This window comes from Balaenoptera physalus (assembly GCF_965194825.1).
Source record: "Balaenoptera physalus genome assembly, chromosome: 16".
Classification (NCBI taxonomy): Eukaryota; Metazoa; Chordata; class Mammalia; order Artiodactyla; family Balaenopteridae; genus Balaenoptera; species Balaenoptera physalus.
The window spans coordinates 62318933-62339751 of record NC_138898.1 but is presented as its reverse complement, the minus strand read 5'-3'; the positions used below and the strand labels follow the sequence as shown (position 1 = coordinate 62339751).

Here is a 20819-nt window from a genome sequence, read left to right as displayed (position 1 = left end):
TAGAGAGGAGCTGGTGAAAGACAACCATGTCTGAGAATGGTCAACATAGAGATGATAACAGAAGAGTAAGTAGTCGATGCCTGAGCATGGAGGTCTGAGGGCAGGAGGGAGGGTCAAGACATGTAAAACGTGTGCAGAAAAAGAGGAGCTTGCATTTTGGCGGAGCTAGAGAAGTCAAAGAGGTGGGAACTAGCCTGGAAAGGGTGGTAGGATCATGACTGTCTAGGGCAGGGAGACTCAAGGAAGATGGGAGTGGGTCTCAGTGTCAAATAGATGCACCCGTTAGCTTTAGTGATGAGAGGGCCCCTGGCGATCTTGTTGAGGCCAGTTTTAGAGGAGAGGTTGGTGCAGAAGAGGACTGTGCCCTGCTCCCAGATGACGGGATTAGTGGAGAGAGGCCTCTGTCAGCAGTGGAGGAGGGGAGGAGGAAGATGTGTGCCAAGGCAGGTAAGTTTGTAGGTATGCAGGTTGTCCGTAGACCATGAAATCAGAGGCAGATTCATCAGCTGGAAGTGAGGATGGAGCTGGCAGAGTTGCACTTTCTCATGGGCAGATGTGAAAGTTTGAAATACTTCCTAGGGAATGTAAGGTGGCCAATCAGGAAAAGGGAAAAGAATTTTTGGTCAGAGACGGGGTCCTCACATTCAAAAGAGTATTCATCTATGCGGTTACGTGATGCTCTCCACCTATACTCGGCGGTTTTCAGGTGAGGAAGTGGTTGGATTGACTGAGTTGGCAGAAGGTGGTACCAGGGAGGTGTGACAGGAGGACAGAGTGGGGGCAGGATAGTTGTGGATATGGCAGGACATGTACTGATGTGGTAGATGGAGAGGTCTGGGTTGGAATGGGGAAGAGGTGAAGGCTTGAATGAGCAAATCAACTGGGAGGAAAGAGAGGGCCCTGGGACCGTGGCCAAAATGATGTTGGAGAAGAGACATGCGAATAGCAGTGTGAGAGCACTGTGGGTCTTTCTAAATTGAGAATCATTGAATCAAGCAATTCTAAGTGCATTTCTCCTCATGGGAGTGAGTGGCTGCAGTGGGCTGGAGATGGCCTATGGAGAGGAAAGGTCAATAAACTGACCTCTCACTTTATCCAGATAGTCTGGCAAATGTGAATGTATTCATGAAGGAAATGATACAATCATTTGAAAATAGGACAATTCCAAAAGATGTGGGAGCTGATAAATACCAACCATACATGTATGAAGTCACCAGTATTATCCCCAGGTGCTAAGTCATCAAGGAATCCCAAGGCCAATTGCCAGTTTGAACTCAAATGCAACCAAATTGCAATGTGCACATAGCAATTTCAGCTTACTATCCAGGGGCTTCTATAATCTTGTCCCACTGTATCCCTTTATTCCTCTTTCTCTCTCATCCCCTTTGTACATTGTGTATTTCATCCAATTTGGGCAAATTCCTTGTCCACAAACATGTCCCTTAAGCTCAACTGCTATGCTTTTGTCCATGCTATTCGTTCAACTTAGAAGTCTCTTCTCTCCACACTGATTTTCCAACTCCTCTGCCTGTTCTACAGCTTCCCTCAATTGCCGTTCCTCTCGTAAGGTCTCCCCTCTCTCACCAGATCTCCTCTTCCACTTCTGATGCTCCCTTGCATCTACTTCAGTTTCTGTTTTATTTTATAACTAATTCTGAGAGCATTGTATTTTATTTTCCCTATTAGTTGGTGGGTTGCTTACACACAGAGACTTAGATCAGGGCTTGGTAAACATTTTATAAAAAAGACAGCTAGTAAATATTTTAGGCTTGGCGGGCCATACTGTCTGGATGGCAAGTACTCAAATTCTGCTGTTTTAGTGTGAAAGCAACCGTAAACAGCATATAAGGAAATGAGCATGGCTGTGTTCCAATCAAACTTTATTTATGGACATGGAAATTCAAATATCGTATCATTTTCACATGTCACAAAATATTATTCTTTCCATTGTTTTCAACCATTTAAAAATAGAAGATCCACCCTTAGCTCATGGGCTGTATAAAAACCACTGGCCCTTGGGACAGAGTTCGCCAGTCCCCAGCTTAGAGTCAATTTACTGCTGTATCACCAGTGCTAGGACAGTGTATGGCACATAGTAAGCACTCAATAAACATTTGTTGAGTAGATTAACCAAAGAGTCAATGTAATCCAACCTTATCTGACCGAAAACCTAGAGAATAGCTTTGCTTATTGGTTGTTAACACTCAGAATCAACAAGAATCTTGGGCTTCTACCTTTGGCTATACTTTGTGTGAATCTGAAAAGTTTTGATTTAACTAAGGTGACATAGCTCATAGGCATCATCACTGAACTTGAATTTGAGTCTTCTGACTCCAAGTCTAGGGTTCTTTTGAACTATGAGTTTGCCAGTATGATTCAGTAAGAAATGCCGAGTAGCTCTCTGGATGGTCACCAAGATTTTCATTTCATCCGAGTAACTCTGTGGGGCTCTGGCATTGTTAATTAGTGTCCAAGATGAGGATAATCAGTTTGGATGAAATTGGATTGACAGTGGAGGGCTACTTAGGCTCAGTTTTCTGAAATAGCAAGTCTTATCTGGCCCATCCCAAGGGGATCCTTGTCTCCTACACTGCCTTCTAATAATCATGTTTTTAACAGTGGGCAAAGCTGTGGTTAAGCTCATTACTGTTCCCTCACCATTAAATCTTCTGTTGGCTTTAGTGTTTCAAAGGATCCTCTCACTGGAATACTTTAGGACTCAGACAAGCCTGGAGCAAAGTAGTTTGGGGCCCGAGCTGAGCAAAGAAAAACGACTGTCAAAATACCATCTTATTTAAGGAGAATTGAAATTCTGATCCGGGTGCATTTCATCACAGCGATGGATTTCACCCATGCACAAGCGCTTTCGTTAGCATCTTTGTAATAACCAACAAGGCCTCAGGCACCAACCCCTGGCTCGCCCTTTCATTTAGAAGGAGGAAAACGTCCATCTCAAAGACTTAAATGTATTATTTTGCCCCAGATATGAAAGAACAAATGCCCATCAGAGACCTGACACCAAGTGTTCCAAACCCTTCAACTTTCACAACCCAATAACTTTTCATGGTTGAGAGGATTAAATACTTTGCAACTGATCAATACCCCCAGGTGTTATAACCTTATTTTAAAACTCTGCAGACACTGTCAATGAGGTTAACTTTGAATGTTCAGGCTGAGATCCAAATGGAATTGGCTTTTTTACATAATGCTGAGTGAGGAAATCCACGAGTCTTTGGCCCGTTCTATCCCTTAAGTCAGGTTTGATGCATTGAAGTCTCCTGCTTCCTTAGTCTGTAATTTAATTACCTGGAACTTATCTCCTTTTATAAATTGTTACACACTCAGCCCCCAGTTTTTTTACCACTTTGCAAGGTTTTCATGGAAAAAAAAAAGTTGCCCAAGAGTAAGAGGAGGAGTCACACCTGTATTCATATCCAGCCTTGTCGTGATTTTCGGGCTGGTAAGAATGACTTGATAATCCCAACGAACGAAGGGCCCTCTCAGCTATCAGCCCAGCTCTGGAGGGCTCCTGACTACCTCCTAACTCTTACCAACTCTGCCAAGGGAGCAAAGAGCTGCTAAATATCCTTCCAGTAAATATTCAAGAAAGAGCTATTTACTCTGCCGGATTGCAAATGGTATTTCATTTATCTTACAAGTAGAAACTACACTGATATTTGAAATTTACTCAGAAAAGTACATTAGAAGGTCAAAAGAAAAACCTTTTCCGTATTTCTAAATTGTCTTTGCAAAGGTGTTAAAAAAATAATCATGGTTATCACTACTATTATAATAGAGGGGACTGTCCTTAGGTCAAGTTCTTGTCCAGTATTAGGTGCTTATCCTCCCCTACTCCAGGTCCTGTGTTTGTCCCATTTTCCTTCACATCTCCTCCTGAAGTGTTTTTGCAGACCTATAGGCATCCTGGTTTTCTTCGCCAAGGCAACAGCCTTTTCAGGAGTTCAACTAAGTTTAAGTCCAAATTTTGATGATAACAGATGCAGCAATGTAAACAGAGTCACATCGTCTTGGCGGTCAGCATCTCAGGTACAACGTGTGACAGAGGCAAGATGGAATCCTCCCTTCTAAGGCCCCTTACGTAATGGATGGAGATTACCACAGAGGCGAAGAAAAAGTCTAATCAGCTGTTAGAGCCCTAAATTACATTCCTCTTGGTTGAAATCCCCAAATTACCTAATTGTCACGCAGTTCACATTTGAGCGGCTGATTTTTTCCCTGATCTATTATTCTAATCGCCTTTTGGATGTCGATGTTAGCAACCTCAAGCCTGCAAGGGCTCACTGCAGTGCTGCTGTCAGAGACATGACCCAGGGTGGAATTCAAGGTCCTTAGAAGAATCAAGTCACAGGTACACTGAGGAAATAACTGGCAAACATGAAAGAAAACCACAAGATAGCCACGTCTGGCTGTTCTCTCTCCTCCTCCTGTATTTCACAGGGAGAGAGCACTTGCCCCTCTCCAAAGGGGACAGGCCATGCATCTGGGGAGGCTGAGCTTAGGTATCCCAGCTCCTCGGGGCATCGCTACTCGCAGCGGGGTCTTTCCAGTTGATCCGTAGAATGTTCCCTCATTTCCCTTGTTTGCCTTGATATTTCCCAGAGCAAATCTGATGGCAACCTTGGGAATATCAAACAGTGGTGATGACCCCAGTCTCTCAAGTCAGATGGCCTGAGCTCAGCCTCCAGATGCTCTCTCTTGCTTTTTTGATCTTGGGCAAGTCACGTCAGCTCCCAGTTTCCCAATCTATAAAATGAGGGTAACGATGACCTTTTCCTTACAGGGATGTGAGGGTAAAATGAGAAAGTGCATGTTGGGGTGGTCACAGTGTCTCAAGACATGCCAGTTGTTATACTTATTCATTATTTAATAATTATTACAGCCCATTGGAGGGCTGACTGATACAGAAGTTACATAATGAAGGACTCCCAGGAGAGGGTTCAAAAATTAATTAGTAATTGTGAGAGGGCTCCTTTTTATTTTTTGCTGATTTTTCAAGTCTCTAATGTTAAATGATTCCAACATGGAGCCAAAGGAGAGAAAGAAAACGCTATTAACTGTTTAGCTAATGACCGGGACACATCACTTTTTAAGATCATGTAAATAATTAACAATAAACCAAAGAAATAGAACTTCTCTCCATCCCCAGGGACCTGGGAACAGAGGAACTTTGTAGAACTGGAGATAATAAATGAACTTTTGAAGAAAATGGAGGCTCATTGTTCCAGAGACTTTCACTTTTAAATCTGAGCTTGAACGAGCATTGGGCTCTTCTCGTGTTGAATGAACCTCAAGAGGAGAATGGAAGCAATAGGCAGGTTGTTCGAGGAAATAACGGTGATCAAAACGCGTCTCCATGAATTACCAGATCAGTGCTGAGTCCTAAGACAGCCGATGCCGTTATCCATAAAGACATTAGATTATCCTGAGAACAGTTATTATAGGAGGAAAAAAATCAACTGCTCCAATGTGAGCTGTATAACAATCAGGCAATTCTGAAATTTCAACTGAGAGGAATTTAATTAAGGCTCTAATAGCTGATTCAGCTCATTTAGATCTGCTGGCAATTGCTACTGGTTACATAAGAAACTCAGGAAGAAAGATTCCCATCTTTTCCTTCTGCTGTGTTTAATCCTGCTGGTAGCCATACGTGGGACCCTTTAGGTGCTCCTCTTAGATCACCCAGAACAGAATGAGCTGGGATCCTGGTTAAAAAGTTAGGTTCCCAAGCCTCATCCCACATTTACTGATGCATACACTCCAGCGGTCTAGGAGTCTGCATTCATTCACTCATTCATTTATTTTAATTGAAGTATAGTTGATTTACAATATTGTGTTAGTTCCAGGTATATAGCAAAGTGATTCAGTTATTTATATATGTGTATTTTTAGATTCTTTTCCATTATAGGTTATTACAAAATATTGACCTATAGTTCCCTGTGCTGTACAGTAAATCACTGTTGTTTATCTATTTTATGTATAATGGTGTGTATCTGTTAATCCCATACTCCTAATTTATCCCTCCGCCCTCTTTCCCCTTGGAGTCTGCATTCTTAATCAACCCGCAAGGAGAGGTTCTTATTCCTGCTAAAGTCTCATAATCCCACTACCTTCAGTAACTGCATTTAAGACAGTGCATTCAAAGGAAGCAGGTGCTTTACTTTAACACCTGAAAAGCAATTCTTAGTTTCACTCTGCCAGTGGCCATCTGAGACCCCAAGGCACTGAAGACAAAGTAGGTTTGGTCCACACCTGCTTTTCAGCAGTTTTGTTGTAGAAGCTTGTTTGAATATACCATGCAGGGGAAATCTGGGGTGCAATGTGACATCTGGTTTCAGCAGACTCTAGCTGTCTTGAACGAACTTTAGATTAGGTCTTGATTCACAAAAAATCACTAGACTCAACTGCAAACTACTCCAGATAGAGCACATTTCAACTTAATATCAAGTCAGGGTTGTGTCTCAGACATCTTTGTAGTAGTTTCCAGGTCAATCAAATTCAGATCTACTTTTGGCTTCGAGCAGCAACCGAAGACACAAAATTACTCATGTGTAAACCTGCTATTAGCTCTGCGTTTGCATGCAGAGGCATGGAAGTGATGCTAACCGGTGACGCTATTTATGCTAAATATGGACTTTAAGTCATTTTAAATTTCCTTCATGGACATTTATCTTATGTCCTTTAGAAGACTTTATATTTCAGGTGGAGAGAAATTGGCCTCCTGTTTGCTTTGTTTTTCTCCTGAAATTCATCTTCCTGAAGAGTTAATTACTCACATTTTCTCCAGCTTGGGAGTAAATCCCTGCTTATTATCTGGAGTGAGATGTTTTCCGGTGTTTTGCACATGTGAAGTGTTTGTTTTAAGACCTGTTTCCCCCTTGGTTATGAAATCACTCGGTGAGCTAACCAGGGCCAGCCAAGCTGGAGCACAGGCAGCGTGAACTCTGCTTTCACTGTCGGTTTTAATAAATTTCATCTCTGATTTTTAATTTTGCAATCCCTATTGTCTTGTCTCCAAGGAGAGAATCTGAGTAAACAGGCGATTCTCCTCTTTTAACTTTGAATTCTGAGTAAAAATTGATGCCGTGCTGCCATCTGAATCGAGTTCAGTTCAGCAAATATTTATTGAACTGGAATGTGGTGAACACGGTACTACAGCCGATGTGGGTCATGTTGTGTGAAAGGCTGGCCAGGCCAGAGATTCTATAATACAGGGCAAACTGAGCCCTTAATCCCCACCCCCTTACAGTTACACAGTCGGTCTCTAAGTTCTATTGATTCCACCACTTCGGGATCCTGTGAGTTCATGCCCCCTCTCCATGCGGCCCTATGCCAGACTCATCCAGATTAATGCAGCTGCCTCCTGACCCATCACTCTGCCTTCAGAATCTTTTAGGCACAAACCCTTTCTCTGCACTGCACTGGGAAGAAGTGTCCTAATACGTCAGACTGATTGTATCCCTCCTCTGATTAAAAATCTTCAATAATCCCCATCCCCATCCCTCTACACAAGTCCATTGCCCAACGAACAAAGATAGAACTCCGGAGCAAGCCACACACCAACTCTGCTGGTCAGTTCCTTTAGAAGCATCTTTGGTTTCCTTGCAGAGCAGGAAGCTCTCTGCTCCAGTAGTATCCTGTGCGCACCCCAGCATGGCAGTTACCGCATTTATTATCTCATGTTATCTCATGGCCAGTGTGCTTTAACTCCTCTTCTCTAACCAGACTGGAAAGTCTGAGCACTGGGACCAGCCTGCACTGTTCACAATTGTACCCCAGAGCCTCCTGCAGTGCCTGGCACAGTGTAAAGCCCTGGACGCATGTGTATTGAGCTCATGAATGAACAAGCGAGAGAATTCAAGGGAAAAAGAGAATGCTCAAAACCGCATTCCAGTTGGAGTATTAAGCTGCAGGGGAGAGACGGTATTTGAGCTGTGCCTGGAAAGAATGGGTAGGATTTCAGTCAGTGGAGATGAGAAGGAGAGGAATTTCACGTAGAAGTAGTGCAGGCAAAGGTGGGGAAACGGGTGTCATTCAGGGTGTGTGTGGTGAGAGTGAAAAGTGTATGCGTCATTGTGGCTTAGTATTGTGCGTGTGTGTAGAGGTGTGAGTGTAGGTGTGTGTTAGGCATGTGTGTATGTGTAGTTGTACGTGTGTGGAGGTGAGTGTATGTATGTGTGTATTGTGAATTCAGGTAGGTATGAGTGTAGCTGTGTGTTTATGTATAGATGTATAAATATATGATATATATGTGTGCATGTGTATGGGTTTGAAGCCACTTATATGTGGATTTTTTTCAGTAGTAAATACTGCAGTACTACATGATCCCCCGTGGGTTGAATCTGCAGATATGGAGGAACCATGGTTATGGAGGACCAACTATATCTTATACACGAATTTTTGACTGCACGAAGGGTCAGTGCTCCTAAACCCCAGGTTGCTCAAGGGTTAACTGTATACACATATGCATATACATATATACGTACACACATGTGTGAGTATGTGTAGGTGTAAGCGTATGTGTGTTTGAAGGTGTAGATGTATATGTTTTAGTGTGAGGGTGTGTATAGGGTGTACAAAAGAGAAATCAAAAAAGGGATAGAAAGAGAGAGAGGAGAGAGTGTTTTGAGGTTGATGGGACCTATACTGTAGGGTCCATTAATGTAAGAGGAGTCTGATTGGTTCTGTGAGCAGTATGAGTCATGGAAGGATTTGAGTAGAGGTGGATCTATGATCTTGGTGTTTAGATATACGCTTTTAGGGAGTGGCTTGGGAGAGAACAGTTGTGAGGTGATTTTAACTGTCTTTTGTAAGCATTTCATGAATAGATCAAATACGATCAAGCACTCATACCTCTTTGAAAGGAGAGTCACAAACATCTATTAACCTCGTTTCTTCCAGCCTCTTGCAGCCTCTGTGACATCGCTATGGATTTAACCAGACCTTAAGGGATGAATATTAACTTATGACAGTTTCTGGAGATGAAATTATCTTTGCTCTGAGAAAATATTGGCTGAACGTTTTGATAAGTAATCACTGCGCTGTCACAAAACACTTCCTAGGAGCTGAAGAGGAATTCGTTTTCTAAAAGCGCAGCATTTAAATTTTATTAATAAGAACAGATAAAAAAATCATTGCAAAGTTAATTTCCCCTTTCTACATTTCTTTTAACAAAATCACTTTTCTCCATTAGCGGTCAATTATTTTTCTTTGTTCTCAAAACTTCAGTTTATTTGCTGAAAACATTTAAAGGTTTATCACCAAAATTCAGTTTATTTTGAAGGTAAAGATTTTTTTTCTTCTCCCACACAGCCTAGTTGGGGGAATTTGGGACTGTTTTCAAGTCCAAAATTCATGATAGAGATAAAAATCATCTGCCCACACCTTCTTCTTGTGTATAGGGTGTTTATAAGAATTACAGTAGTGCTAAGAATAGTGCCTAATAATCTCTGGACCTAGAGATTATCGTACTAAATGAAGTCAAGTCAGACAGAGAAAGACAGATATATGATGTCACTTATATGTGGAATCTAAAAAAAAATGATACAAATGAACTTATTTACAAGACAGAAATAGACTCATAGACATAGAAAAGAAATTTATGGTTACCCAAAGGGAAAGAGAGGGAGGGATAAATTAGGAGTTTGGGATTAGCAGATACAAACCACTGTCATCTAATGTTACATACTCTGCTAAGTGTGGTGTGTTCATTCATTCCATCAATACCTATCCAGCTGTGCCAGGCCCTGAGTTAGAAGGTGTGGGCATAGAAACCAACTAATATACATATATATTAATATATATAATATTATATATATATATATATATATATATATATATATATATATGTATGTCCCTGCTAGGCTGAGGAATCACAATCTAATGAGTGAAACATATACACAAACACATAGGTTGTTGAGGTATAATATTGTTAAGCAAATGAAAATTAGGTATTTAAATCAAATCAACGATTTGTGAATGAAATGTTATGATGTCTGAGATTTCCTTCAGTATAATATGGGAGGAGTGGTTGGGAGTATAAATGAAACAAGATTGGCCATGAGTTAGTCATTAATGAAGCTAGATAATGGGAAAATGGAGATACATTCTAGTATTTTACTTTTGTATGAGTTAACATTTTTCCATAATAAAAAAAGAAAAAAAAAGAATGGAGGGGGCAAGAAGCTTCCACTTTTGGGCAAGTTATATATGGACCCGTGTTCATGATGATTTCTTCATTTCTTTTTCCATTCTGGATAACGGACTAGATTAACTCTTAACGGCAAATTTCAGCTCCTTAACTGGACCTGCAAGGCTTTGCATCCTCTGGCCCCTGCCAGCCTGCAGGGCTCTTCCTTCCTCTGTTCCCTCTATCCCCTCATCAACTCATCTTGGATTTCCAGTCTCAGCTTAAGTGCCACCTCTTGGGGAAGACTTCTGTGATTTCTTTCCCCCTTTTTCCAGTCTTAGACCCACATTTTATTTCTTCCTCCCAGTTTGTATGATGTATATTTTTATGTGGTTATTTGACTCATGTTTGTCTTCCCAATTAGCATAAAAATTCCTTGCCAGTAAAAATTGTGCTGCTTGCACTACAGTACCCTTAGTGCCTAGCACAGTGCTTGGCACCTGGTAGCCACTCAGTAAATATTTATGGAGTAAACGAATCTCTATTAAGCCTGTCTACAGACTCCAGACTCAGTTATAGTGCTTTGTAAATAGGAACATAGGAGGGGAAAGCGAAGGATGTCTGTTTCTCCCCTATCTGGTATATAAAATCCTGGAGTTGAGACTTTTGGCATTTGGAACAGGAGCCTATCAGCCTCAGAGAAGGAGGTAAGAGCTCTCAGGATCTAGGGCAATGTTTACACAGAAGCTTCAGCTCCTAATCAAGTTTTCCCACCCACCACTTGCTTCCACCCTCCTTGGCTGACCCATGGGTGCTTACTTAGACGTGTTGGGAAGGGAGAGAGGAACTTAGAGGAGATTTAGGAAATTATTGCACTCTGGGAACTCATAAACCTTTGCAGCCTCTCTCTCCATGAGTCAGCCTTGGGCTGGAACCTTTGCCTGCCTCCCATGGTGTAGGGTATGTGACATGGTCAGTGACATCACCAAAGATTCTGCTGGCTAAACGGGCTTTGCCTCTATTTATGTTACCTTAGGACTTTAGGAGCTGTCTCCGCAAGGAAGAAAGGGTCTTGGAGCAATAACATGATTACTGCAGATCAATTAATAGAAACACTAGTGGGAAAGCACCTTTGGATTCACATAGTTCCATGGTATAGCTCTGGATCCACCACTTACTAGCTGTGCAAGTTTGGGCAGTTTACATAATCTCTCTGTTCTTCAGTTTGGTGAACTGTGATGCTGGAATAATAATCCTTACCACGTGGAATTTGTAAGATTAAACTAAGTGGTAATATTGGCACATTTCCTGACTACACAGACATGCTCAAAAGTGACATTGTTATAAGTATAGCATCAAATGCTGTGGTGGAGATGGGAGCAAAGTTCTCTATTACCAGGGAAGACAGGAATGCTTTTACTGATTAGGTGATATTTGAGCTATATCTTAAATGCTACCTACAATAATAAAATAATAGCAGCTGCCATGTATGTTACATGTTAAGTTCTGTGCTCAATGCTTCAAGGACATTTTTGGCTCATTCAAATCTCACTACAGTTCTGAAAGCATATCCTGTTGCAATCCACATTTTACAGATAGAGAAAGCAAAGCTCAGAGAAGTTAAGCAACTTTCCCAAGGCTGCTCAGCTAATGGGTGAAGCCAGGATTAGCACTTAGTTCTGTGTGACTCCAAAAGCCATTGTCTTACCCACTGAACTGCCCAGGCTCTTTTGAAGGCTATGTTTGAGTTTTCTAAGGGAGATGAAAAAGAAAGAGATGGTTATAACATGTTCCAAAAGGAAGAGCTTGGATATCTCTTTATCTATTTGCATGTTTATTATTATTGGCTTGGTCTTTGTCCGGCAGCCGACTGATGGTTACAACAAGGCAGGAATCATTCTGTTTTATCCCTCATTGTTGCTGGGCTGGTGTCAGCACGCACATAGCTGGTGTTCAATAAATCTATGTTGAATGAATTAAGAATTTGATGGGCTCCACATTCTCTCCAGCCTGTGTTACATCACAGCATGAGGAAATGAACGTGTTTGCTTGACCAAATTACTCTACTGCCCTTCCTAACTTAAAAAGAAAGGTATCAGTGAAGCTGGACAGTTTTGTAATTGGCCACACGGCATGTTTCTCTACAAGCAGCAAACATTTTCCAGTCCGAATGATGATGTCATCTTCCAGAGCACCGATTGCCTTCTCTCCCGCCACCTATCACCTCTCCTGGTGTCCAGCGTGTCTGAATTCTCTTTAAGGGCCTGAGATTCATTTCTGGTGACACTTACATTACAGGAGGAGAGGTGAGTCGGTCACATCAACACAGACAAGGCTGGACTTGGCACTTAGGTCTTCAGACGAGGTATTTTCCTTGAGGTTTGTGTTACAAATAAAGCGCTGACCTGTGGTGTCGAGCAGTCGCACGTGGGAGCAGGAGGAGGAAGCAGAAAGTGCAATGCTGGGGGCAGCTTTCTCCCCGTGTGTACGCGAAGAGTGCCAATAAGCTGTCAAATAAAATTAAGGTTCAAAACATACAGCCTTCAATTTGATTTCACTGAGATGCCGACAGCTGCTCAGAGGGAACACAATCGATTCTGTTTCGACAGGTCTTGATGTACAGTAAGCAGTAAAAGTCTCCACTCTGTGCTGAATTAATAAAAACTCACCTGAATTTCAACTTAAACAGAACCATGTCTGAGCTTGAAGGGAGCGTCTCGTCTGCTCGCCCGCTCTCCCCGCCGTGTTTGTCTCTCCCGCCAGCCCTCCCTCTTTTCTGCTCTTGTTCTTCATCTTCCTCTCCCCTTGCCTCTTTTTCTTAGCACTTTTTAAATCTCTCTCCCTCTCACTGACTCTCTTCTATACTTAAAAAGGAGAGTTTGGAGTCCTTACTACGTGCTGGGCACTGCCCTGTATGCTTTTCTCGAATTGCCTTCTTTAATTCCTACGACATCCTTATAAAGTAGGTGGAACTGTGTCTGTTTACAAATGAGAAAACAGATGTTCATGGTGATTAAAAGCCTGCCTGGGGCTGTACAGCTAGTAAGTGGCAGATGTGGGGATTCAAGCCTAGACCTCTGATTCTAAAAGTCCTTGCTCTTTTCATGACATTAGTGGTCCTGAGCTCTGGCAGAACATCACACTCACTTGGGGATCTCCAACGGCATCAGTGCTTAGGCACCACCCCCATATTTATTAGTCTGGGGAGAGTCCAGGGCATGGGAGCTGCCCAGTATTCTGCTTTCCCTTTGTCCCCATCTTTCTTAGCATATAAACAGAAGTGTACACTGAGGTAGGTAGCAGAAAAGCCCTGAAGGTGATGGGGTTCCTCTCCCATACCTCTTACGGGGGAGGACTCACCTTTCTGGAAGCCAGTGGTGCAGGAAAGCACAGGTGTGTCTTTCTCTTTATACTGCAGGTGGGCAAGTGGGAGAACCAGACCCTGAGCCTGAGGCACGCCGTGTGGCCCAGGTACAAGTCCTTTTCGGACTGTGAGCCAGACGACAACCATCTGAGCATCGTCACGCTGGAGGAGGCCCCCTTTGTCATCGTGGAAGACATAGACCCGCTGACTGAGACGTGTGTGAGGAACACTGTGCCGTGTCGGAAGTTCATCAAAATCAAGTGAGTCCAGGGATGCTGTCGGTTGAATGTGCCCAATCCTTTACAACAATAGCCTGTATCACTGATGACAGTGGTATCTCTACAATAATAATAGAATGTAGTATAAAATATACTCTATTATAATAGGTGCGTATAAAAATAGATTTTTTAAAAGACCTGGAACTACACCAGGTGGTTTGCATTCATTTGATTCCAACAACGGCAATACGAGGTGCATGGTTTTGCCCATTTTAAACATGATAAAAACTGAGTTATGAGAAGATTAAGAAGCACGTTCAAAGCCACTCAGCTAGTAGATGGAAGAGGCAGAACTCAAACACTTGTCCATCTGACTCCACCACCATATTCTTAACCAGTATGGTGAATCAACCCTCCCCTTCAATCTTTCCTAGAATAATTATTTCTTTTGTATTTTTCTGGTTACTCCCTCCCCCAAACCATATCTACCACTTCCTTCCACCTCTTTTCTATTTCCAAGATCCAAACTTTTCAGAATTTTCAAAGCTTCTCTCCATTTCGGGGTCAGCATCCACCTTACAAGTGACTTTCTGATGTGCTTAAGGTGGAGCTGATCTCCTGGGGATCTCCTAGATCACCAGCAATAAACCAGCATTGCATCTAAGTCATTTCCTCTTTTATTACTATTGAAGAGGAACTGACATTTTTTATCAGATCCCCTGGTGAAGGGTTCTCCCTAATCTATAAACCCTTTGGAGCTACATAAAGCTTCATGGCCAAGTCCAAGGCCCTGAATTTTGTCTTTGTAATGCAAACATAAACACAAATACCACCCTTGTGGAGGATTCACAAAAGGAAAAAGCCTACCGTTGGATAGAAATCTTTTTTTTTTCTGAGTATTTTCTGATTGCCTCCTTTCACCTGGACAATTCTTGCTTGCCCTTTAAGTCTTAAGCACTCCCTCCCCAAGCTAGGTTAGCTCTCCCTACTTCCACAGTACCCTGGCTGTGTCTCTATGTCTTAATCCGTTCAGGCTGCTATAACAAATTACCACGAGTGGGTGGCTTAAACAACAGACATTTATTCCTCACAGTTCTGGAGGCTGGGAAGTCCACGATCAAGGTGCTGGCAGATCTGGTGTCTGATGGAGACCCTCTGGTTTGCAGACGGCTGTCTTCTCCTCACCTGGTAGAGAGCAGAGGGAGAGGAAGCAAGCTGTCCTGCTTCTTCTTATAAGGGCACTACTTCCATTTAGGAGGGTTCCACCCTCGTGACCTAATCACCTCTCCAAATAGCATCACGCTGGGGATTAGGGTTTCAACATACGAATTTGAGGGGAACATAAACATTCAGTCCGTAGCACTTCCTAGCTATCTTTCTCACTTGTTTTTATGGCTTACGGTTTGTCTGTATTTCCCCCAGAGCATCATCTGCCTAAATATAGGGAACGTGGCTGATTAATCTTTGTGTCCTCAGGGACAGGCACAGAATATGACACCCCAGTGTTGATGACACTTGAATGGGGGCTGAATGGATACTTGTCCTCCCACGTTCCAAATTCCAGCCTAAGCTCTTATTATACAAGATGCAAATTCCCATGGCTCAGTGCTTTGGATAAAGATAATTTTTTAAGAATATGATTGCTAAATGTATTATGAAGGTGCATTTTGGTTTGGAGAAATTTTTGTATCAATAAGCAGCATTTTTGGAGTTGAAATTCTGATGGATTATTCAGTAAATAATCATCAGCTTTTTTGGAGTCATCAGCCTCTTTGGGGTTGAAATTCTGAATAGATTAGTCAATAAATAAATACACATGAAGCATAGTTTCTGTGTTAGTCACAGTGCTGGGCATGGGGGGTGCATCAATGAACCGGGAAGGATCTTGCAGTCAAGGGGTGCACACGGTTAAAAAACTACTCAACCAATAAGGGAACAGGGCAGCTCCACATTAGGATAAACCCTGTGAAGGATCTGAATAAGATGGTGTGATAAGGGAGTCACTTGAGGTATGTGGGGCTCCTGCAGCTCACACAGGTAAGATTTAAGGTGACATGTAAAAGAGGAAAAGGAGCCAAACATGTGAAGAACTGGGGAAGAGCCACCCAGCTAGAGGAGCAGGTGCAAAGGCCCTGAGGGAGGAAAGAGATTGGCGAGTTTGGGAAACAGAAGGAAACCTAGTGCAGTACTTGGAAGTGATGAGCTGGGGGAATGACAGAAGGGGTAATGTGGGAAAGTTGTCAAAGGAGGTTTTGACTTGGGTGGGTGTTCTTTGAGCAGAACTTGGTCAGATGAAGAAAGCAGAGTGGCTGGCACAAAGCAAAGAGTATAACCCCACTGGGGCACCTCCTTTATGATAACAATATCTTCTCTGATTCAATAGAGCCAATCAAGTAGGGCATCTTATGCTTCACACTCAGTCATTGGAGATTAAAGTCTTTAAAATCCGAAGACTTGGAGCTGAAAACAATAGATCACCAAGTCCTGAGTCACAACGGTCTGGAGGAAATGAACCTCCAAATAAATTACTGTCTTTAAAAGAATTGACTTTTCAACTGAAGAATAGAAACAGATTAACAACAAGTTCAAATTCACGATTTGGGTTCCTGTGGGAGGGGGTGGCTTGCAATTTTCCTTTTCCCACTTGGTGACATGAGAATCGTACTGTGCTTCTAGGTGAAATTAAAGTCTTTGATTTACCTGAAAGCAATAGAAAATTACTAGGATCCAGTAATCCCAACATTAACACAGATTAGATCAACTGCATTTCCTAAAGGTAACATCTTTGAGGCAGGCTGATTGGTTCCAAAAAGGATTCCTGTTGGACAACATGATTGTGTTTGTTTTCTTGGTGATATTCTTTCAGGGAAAACCCTTTGTCTCTCACTTCTGGTAAATGGTGGGGTCTTGAGGGCACACATCAGTCTTCTAAAAAATCAGGTAGTAGGAAATGAGCTGAGAAATCAGACTTTTCTTCTAACCTGTTAGTTGAGTGTTAAGACGTGATGAGAAAATTGAGGAAAAATTACCTGTTTTGATATGTAGGGATAAATAAATGGCTATACTGCCAGTTGATCCCCTAAACTGTCAAATCGTTGGTGAAAAGAGAGGAAATATATTTTTAAGCACCTATGTGAGAGGTGCTTTAGATACCTTATTTAATATTTCCAACTATCCTGCAAGGTAAGTATCAGCCTTCTCAATGCACGAATAAGTAAACTAAGGTCTGTGAATGAAGAGACCCATCCGAGTTTCCATGCTTGTCAAGGGCAGACCCAGGATTTGAAAGCAGCTCTGTCTGACTCGCAAGGCACATCCACTGGCCACACTGGGAAATTATCGAGCCAGAGAACTGATGATTTATTGGGTCCCTTTCCCCGTATTTGTTTTTATGAGTCTCCCTTTCTTTTGGGTGATGGTGGAGAGCAGAGAGATTACATGGGCACCATTTCTCAGATGCCTGGGTAGTTGTCATACCCCCTCCTCCACACACACACGCACACACACACGCACGCACGCGCACACACACACACACACACACACACACAAGGTTTGTGATAACAACCAACAGAAGTTCCCAGTATGGTCTGTGTTTCCATAATGCCCATGATAAATTCAACTAGTTCACTTTCTTCTTGTCTTTTTCATCCTGTGTCCCCAGCGTCTAAATCCATGTCTTACACAGAGTAGCTGCTCAGTGGGTGCTTGTTGGGTGAAAATGCATCAATGACAACTGGTTAACTAGAATACACCTAGTATTAGGGGACATGGGGGGAATAATTAACTCATAAACTGGCTGAGGTTCCAGTGAGCACGTCAAAGAAGCAGATAGGTCACTATATGGCTATGACCCTGAATCTTAAACCTGGGGTATTTGTTAACTCCTTTCCACACTCTCCCAGGAATCTTGACCAGGTGAAGGAAGAGGCTGTAATAGAAGAAGGGAAGGAGCAGACAGTGAAATAGCTGCAAATGGAAAGAGGTGGTAAAGAGGCATCGATGCATGGCCTATGGTGGCCAAAAAGAAAAAGAGAGACTTTGATTTGGGCACATTTTTCAAAGAGCCACAGATACCAAGAAGAAAATCATATTTGGACATGCCATTAATTTAATGTACTTAGGACATATTTCTATCATGTTTATGGCAGTTGTAACTCCACCTTGACCCTTTCTGCTCTGGGAAACTGGTGGAGAGAGGGAAGGTCCCTACTTCCTGTTGTACTACAGAGTTAAGTCCACCAGTCATCATCTGTAAGTGCATGCGGATGTGGCCTTCCACAGCCCCCCAGACTGAGGGCAGCAGAGTCTGAGCAGGTTGTCCAGCTGCAAGGCTGGAGAGTGAAGTCTCCATCGTGGTCCTGGCTGGCAGATGCAGGTTGGTTGAGCAGAGCTCAGAGACAGGATAGGAGAGAGCAAGGGTGAAGACAGTGATTCAGGATAGGTGATCTGTGATCCTGAGATAAAGAAAGCATGAAAAAAGGTATCATTCTGCAACCTACTTCCATTACTCAAAGTTATATTGTCAAATCTATCCATATTCTTGGATATAGATATATACCAATGGTGCTTAATGTGTGTGTGTGTTTATCCAATTATACATGTAGTATATACTCACTGCAGATAATTTTGGGGGAAAAAAACCTAAAAATATGAAAAAGATAAAAAACCATTTCTTACCATTCAAAAATAGCTATGCTTCATATTTCATTGTTTTTCCATCCAGATACTTCGTAAGCTCATCTGTTTTTATATAGCTATGACTACTCTGTATGTATCACTATGTAACCTACTTTTATCATAAGATATGGAAATGTAAGTATTTTCCTATTATCCTGTTAGATTTCCATAAACATAATTTTAGTGCTTAGATAACAATTCAGTATGTAGATGTGTCAACAATGGAATATTGAGGCAGCACATGTCCTATGAAATACGTGACTCAGTATCTGAGCATGGTACTAATGGATGCCCCGGGGCAAGGTGGAACCAAGTGCATTGCCCAGAGAGGTCTTGATCTTCCTGTAGCAGTTGTTTAAATAGTTTTTGTTATCACTTGGGAAGACCCCTGTTTCCTTCCCTTTTAAAAGAATTTCTGGTTTTTCTGAGTGTCCTTTGAGTATGACTTTGTCAAGTAAATAAAGCAAAGTGGCTGGCACAAAGCAACGAATGTAACCTTGGTAGATTATGATAGGTTTTAAGACAGCAATGCCCTCTGTATTTTAATAGGGGTTTTTCCTGATCAAGGACATTGCTATTTAATAGTGTCACCTTTTACACTTCCTCCACGTAGGTAGGGAGGGAAAATGTTATGAATGAGCCTTCATTTGCAAGATGACTCGATCAAGAGACATTAAGTCCACAGACTCAGGCACAGAGTAGACCCCAGGTCTCCTGATTTTTAGCTGTTAATTCTTAGTTTTCCTCAGCAAGGAGAGTATCTTTCCTAAGTAAGTAAGGCATCCTTTCTTCTTCCCTTTGGTTGCCAACCTCTATTTTCAGTGAAAGGATAAAGCAAAACTCTCCTTGCTCTGAGAATTTCACATCTTCCTCTCCTCCATTTTCCAATAAGTTTTTATAATTCAGTTTAGATTAGATGACTAAACTCAGATCTAAAGAGGTTGTATGTGTTATAAGCTTTAAAAAAATAAGAGGTAGTAACTCTCATCTGCATAATGGGGATGTGAATACTACCTAATTTAGAAAAATGTTGTGAAGATTAATCCAACAATTAGTACAAAGCATTTATCACAGTGCATAGCAAATAGTAATTACTCAAGAAATGTTACCTGTTGTCATGATTACTGTCATAATTAAGAACACTTTCTACTTTTGCTGTCATAAACTCACTGAACGTCCTTGTAAAAGCCGCTTCCACATTTGGGGCCTCAGTTTCCCATGTGAAAAATAATAGAAGAGTGTAGATAATGACTATGAACACATTTTCCAGTACTAATACTCTACCATCTTGGGATTTTCTCTACAGCAATTCAACCAATGAGGGCATGAATGTTAAAAAATGCTGCAAGGGGTTCTGCATTGATATCCTAAAGAAGCTTTCGAGAACAGTGAAGTTTACCTATGACCTTTACCTGGTGACTAATGGGAAGCATGGCAAGAAAGTTAACAATGTGTGGAATGGAATGATTGGTGAGGTAAGTTATCTTTTCATCCCAAGGGCCCTCATTCAGACTTAGGGCCCAAGGTCCTCAGGGAGCGTGGGAAGGATAAGTAAAGGGACGGTTCTTTTTTTTTGCCTTGTGTCCAGGTGGTGTATCAACGGGCAGTCATGGCAGTTGGCTCACTCACCATCAACGAGGAACGTTCTGAAGTGGTGGACTTCTCTGTGCCCTTTGTGGAGACGGGAATCAGTGTCATGGTTTCAAGAAGCAATGGCACTGTATCACCTTCTGCTTTTCTAGGTATGTGAACTTCGCAGTCACTATTGCTTTCCTACGAGGAATTATAGGTATTTTGTCTTGTTTGCTCGAAAGACAGGACCAGATAGGACCTAGTTCAGTTCTAGGTAACCACGTCAGCATATTGAAAGCATGTTGCATTTGAATTACCCCAATTTTCCCCCAGTTAACATCTTTCATTTATCTATAACTTGGAAATAGCTGCTAAAAATACAATCACATATTCAGATACCGCCCTTGGTAGTGTAGAATATAGATTAGTAGATATATTGCTTAGAGCCTTGAAAGCATTTAAAAAATAAACCTGTCTGTCCACAGTTAATTTAAATCAGCTCGTAAACTTTTATTTAGCAGCCATGTACCCATCCTCCGTCCCTCACTAGAATGACAGTCATTTATTTACTGGATGTAAGAGTAAAAATAATGATGACTGTGCAGTGATTTATACCAGTACTCTGATAAACAAAACAGAAGCAGTCTGAAGAGGATACACTGTTTTAAAATTAATGGAATCATATTTTAAATGTGACTATCCTTTAAGCTGAATGGTTTATAAGAGAAGAAATTCTTCTTACTCTCCTTTTAACTGTTTCCTAGATTTATGTTTTTACACAAAAGGTGTTTATTTTTTAAAGCCAGGTAGTTCTGTTTTTTTCTATCATCTGGTTTTCTTG

The 20819-nt window shown here is 41.8% G+C and overlaps 1 protein-coding gene across 1 annotated transcript in view; it reads left to right on the top strand.

The window, feature by feature from the left end:
• The window catches only part of GRIN2A (glutamate ionotropic receptor NMDA type subunit 2A), a 390901-nt gene that overhangs the window by 272857 nt on the left and 97225 nt on the right, over positions 1-20819 (top strand). Inside the window, exons 6-8 of the mRNA XM_082432488.1 lie at positions 13566-13771; positions 19713-19881; positions 19995-20148. Of these exons, the coding sequence (XP_082288614.1) occupies positions 13566-13771; positions 19713-19881; positions 19995-20148 (529 nt within the window). The remainder of the gene's footprint in view (positions 1-13565; positions 13772-19712; positions 19882-19994; positions 20149-20819) is intronic.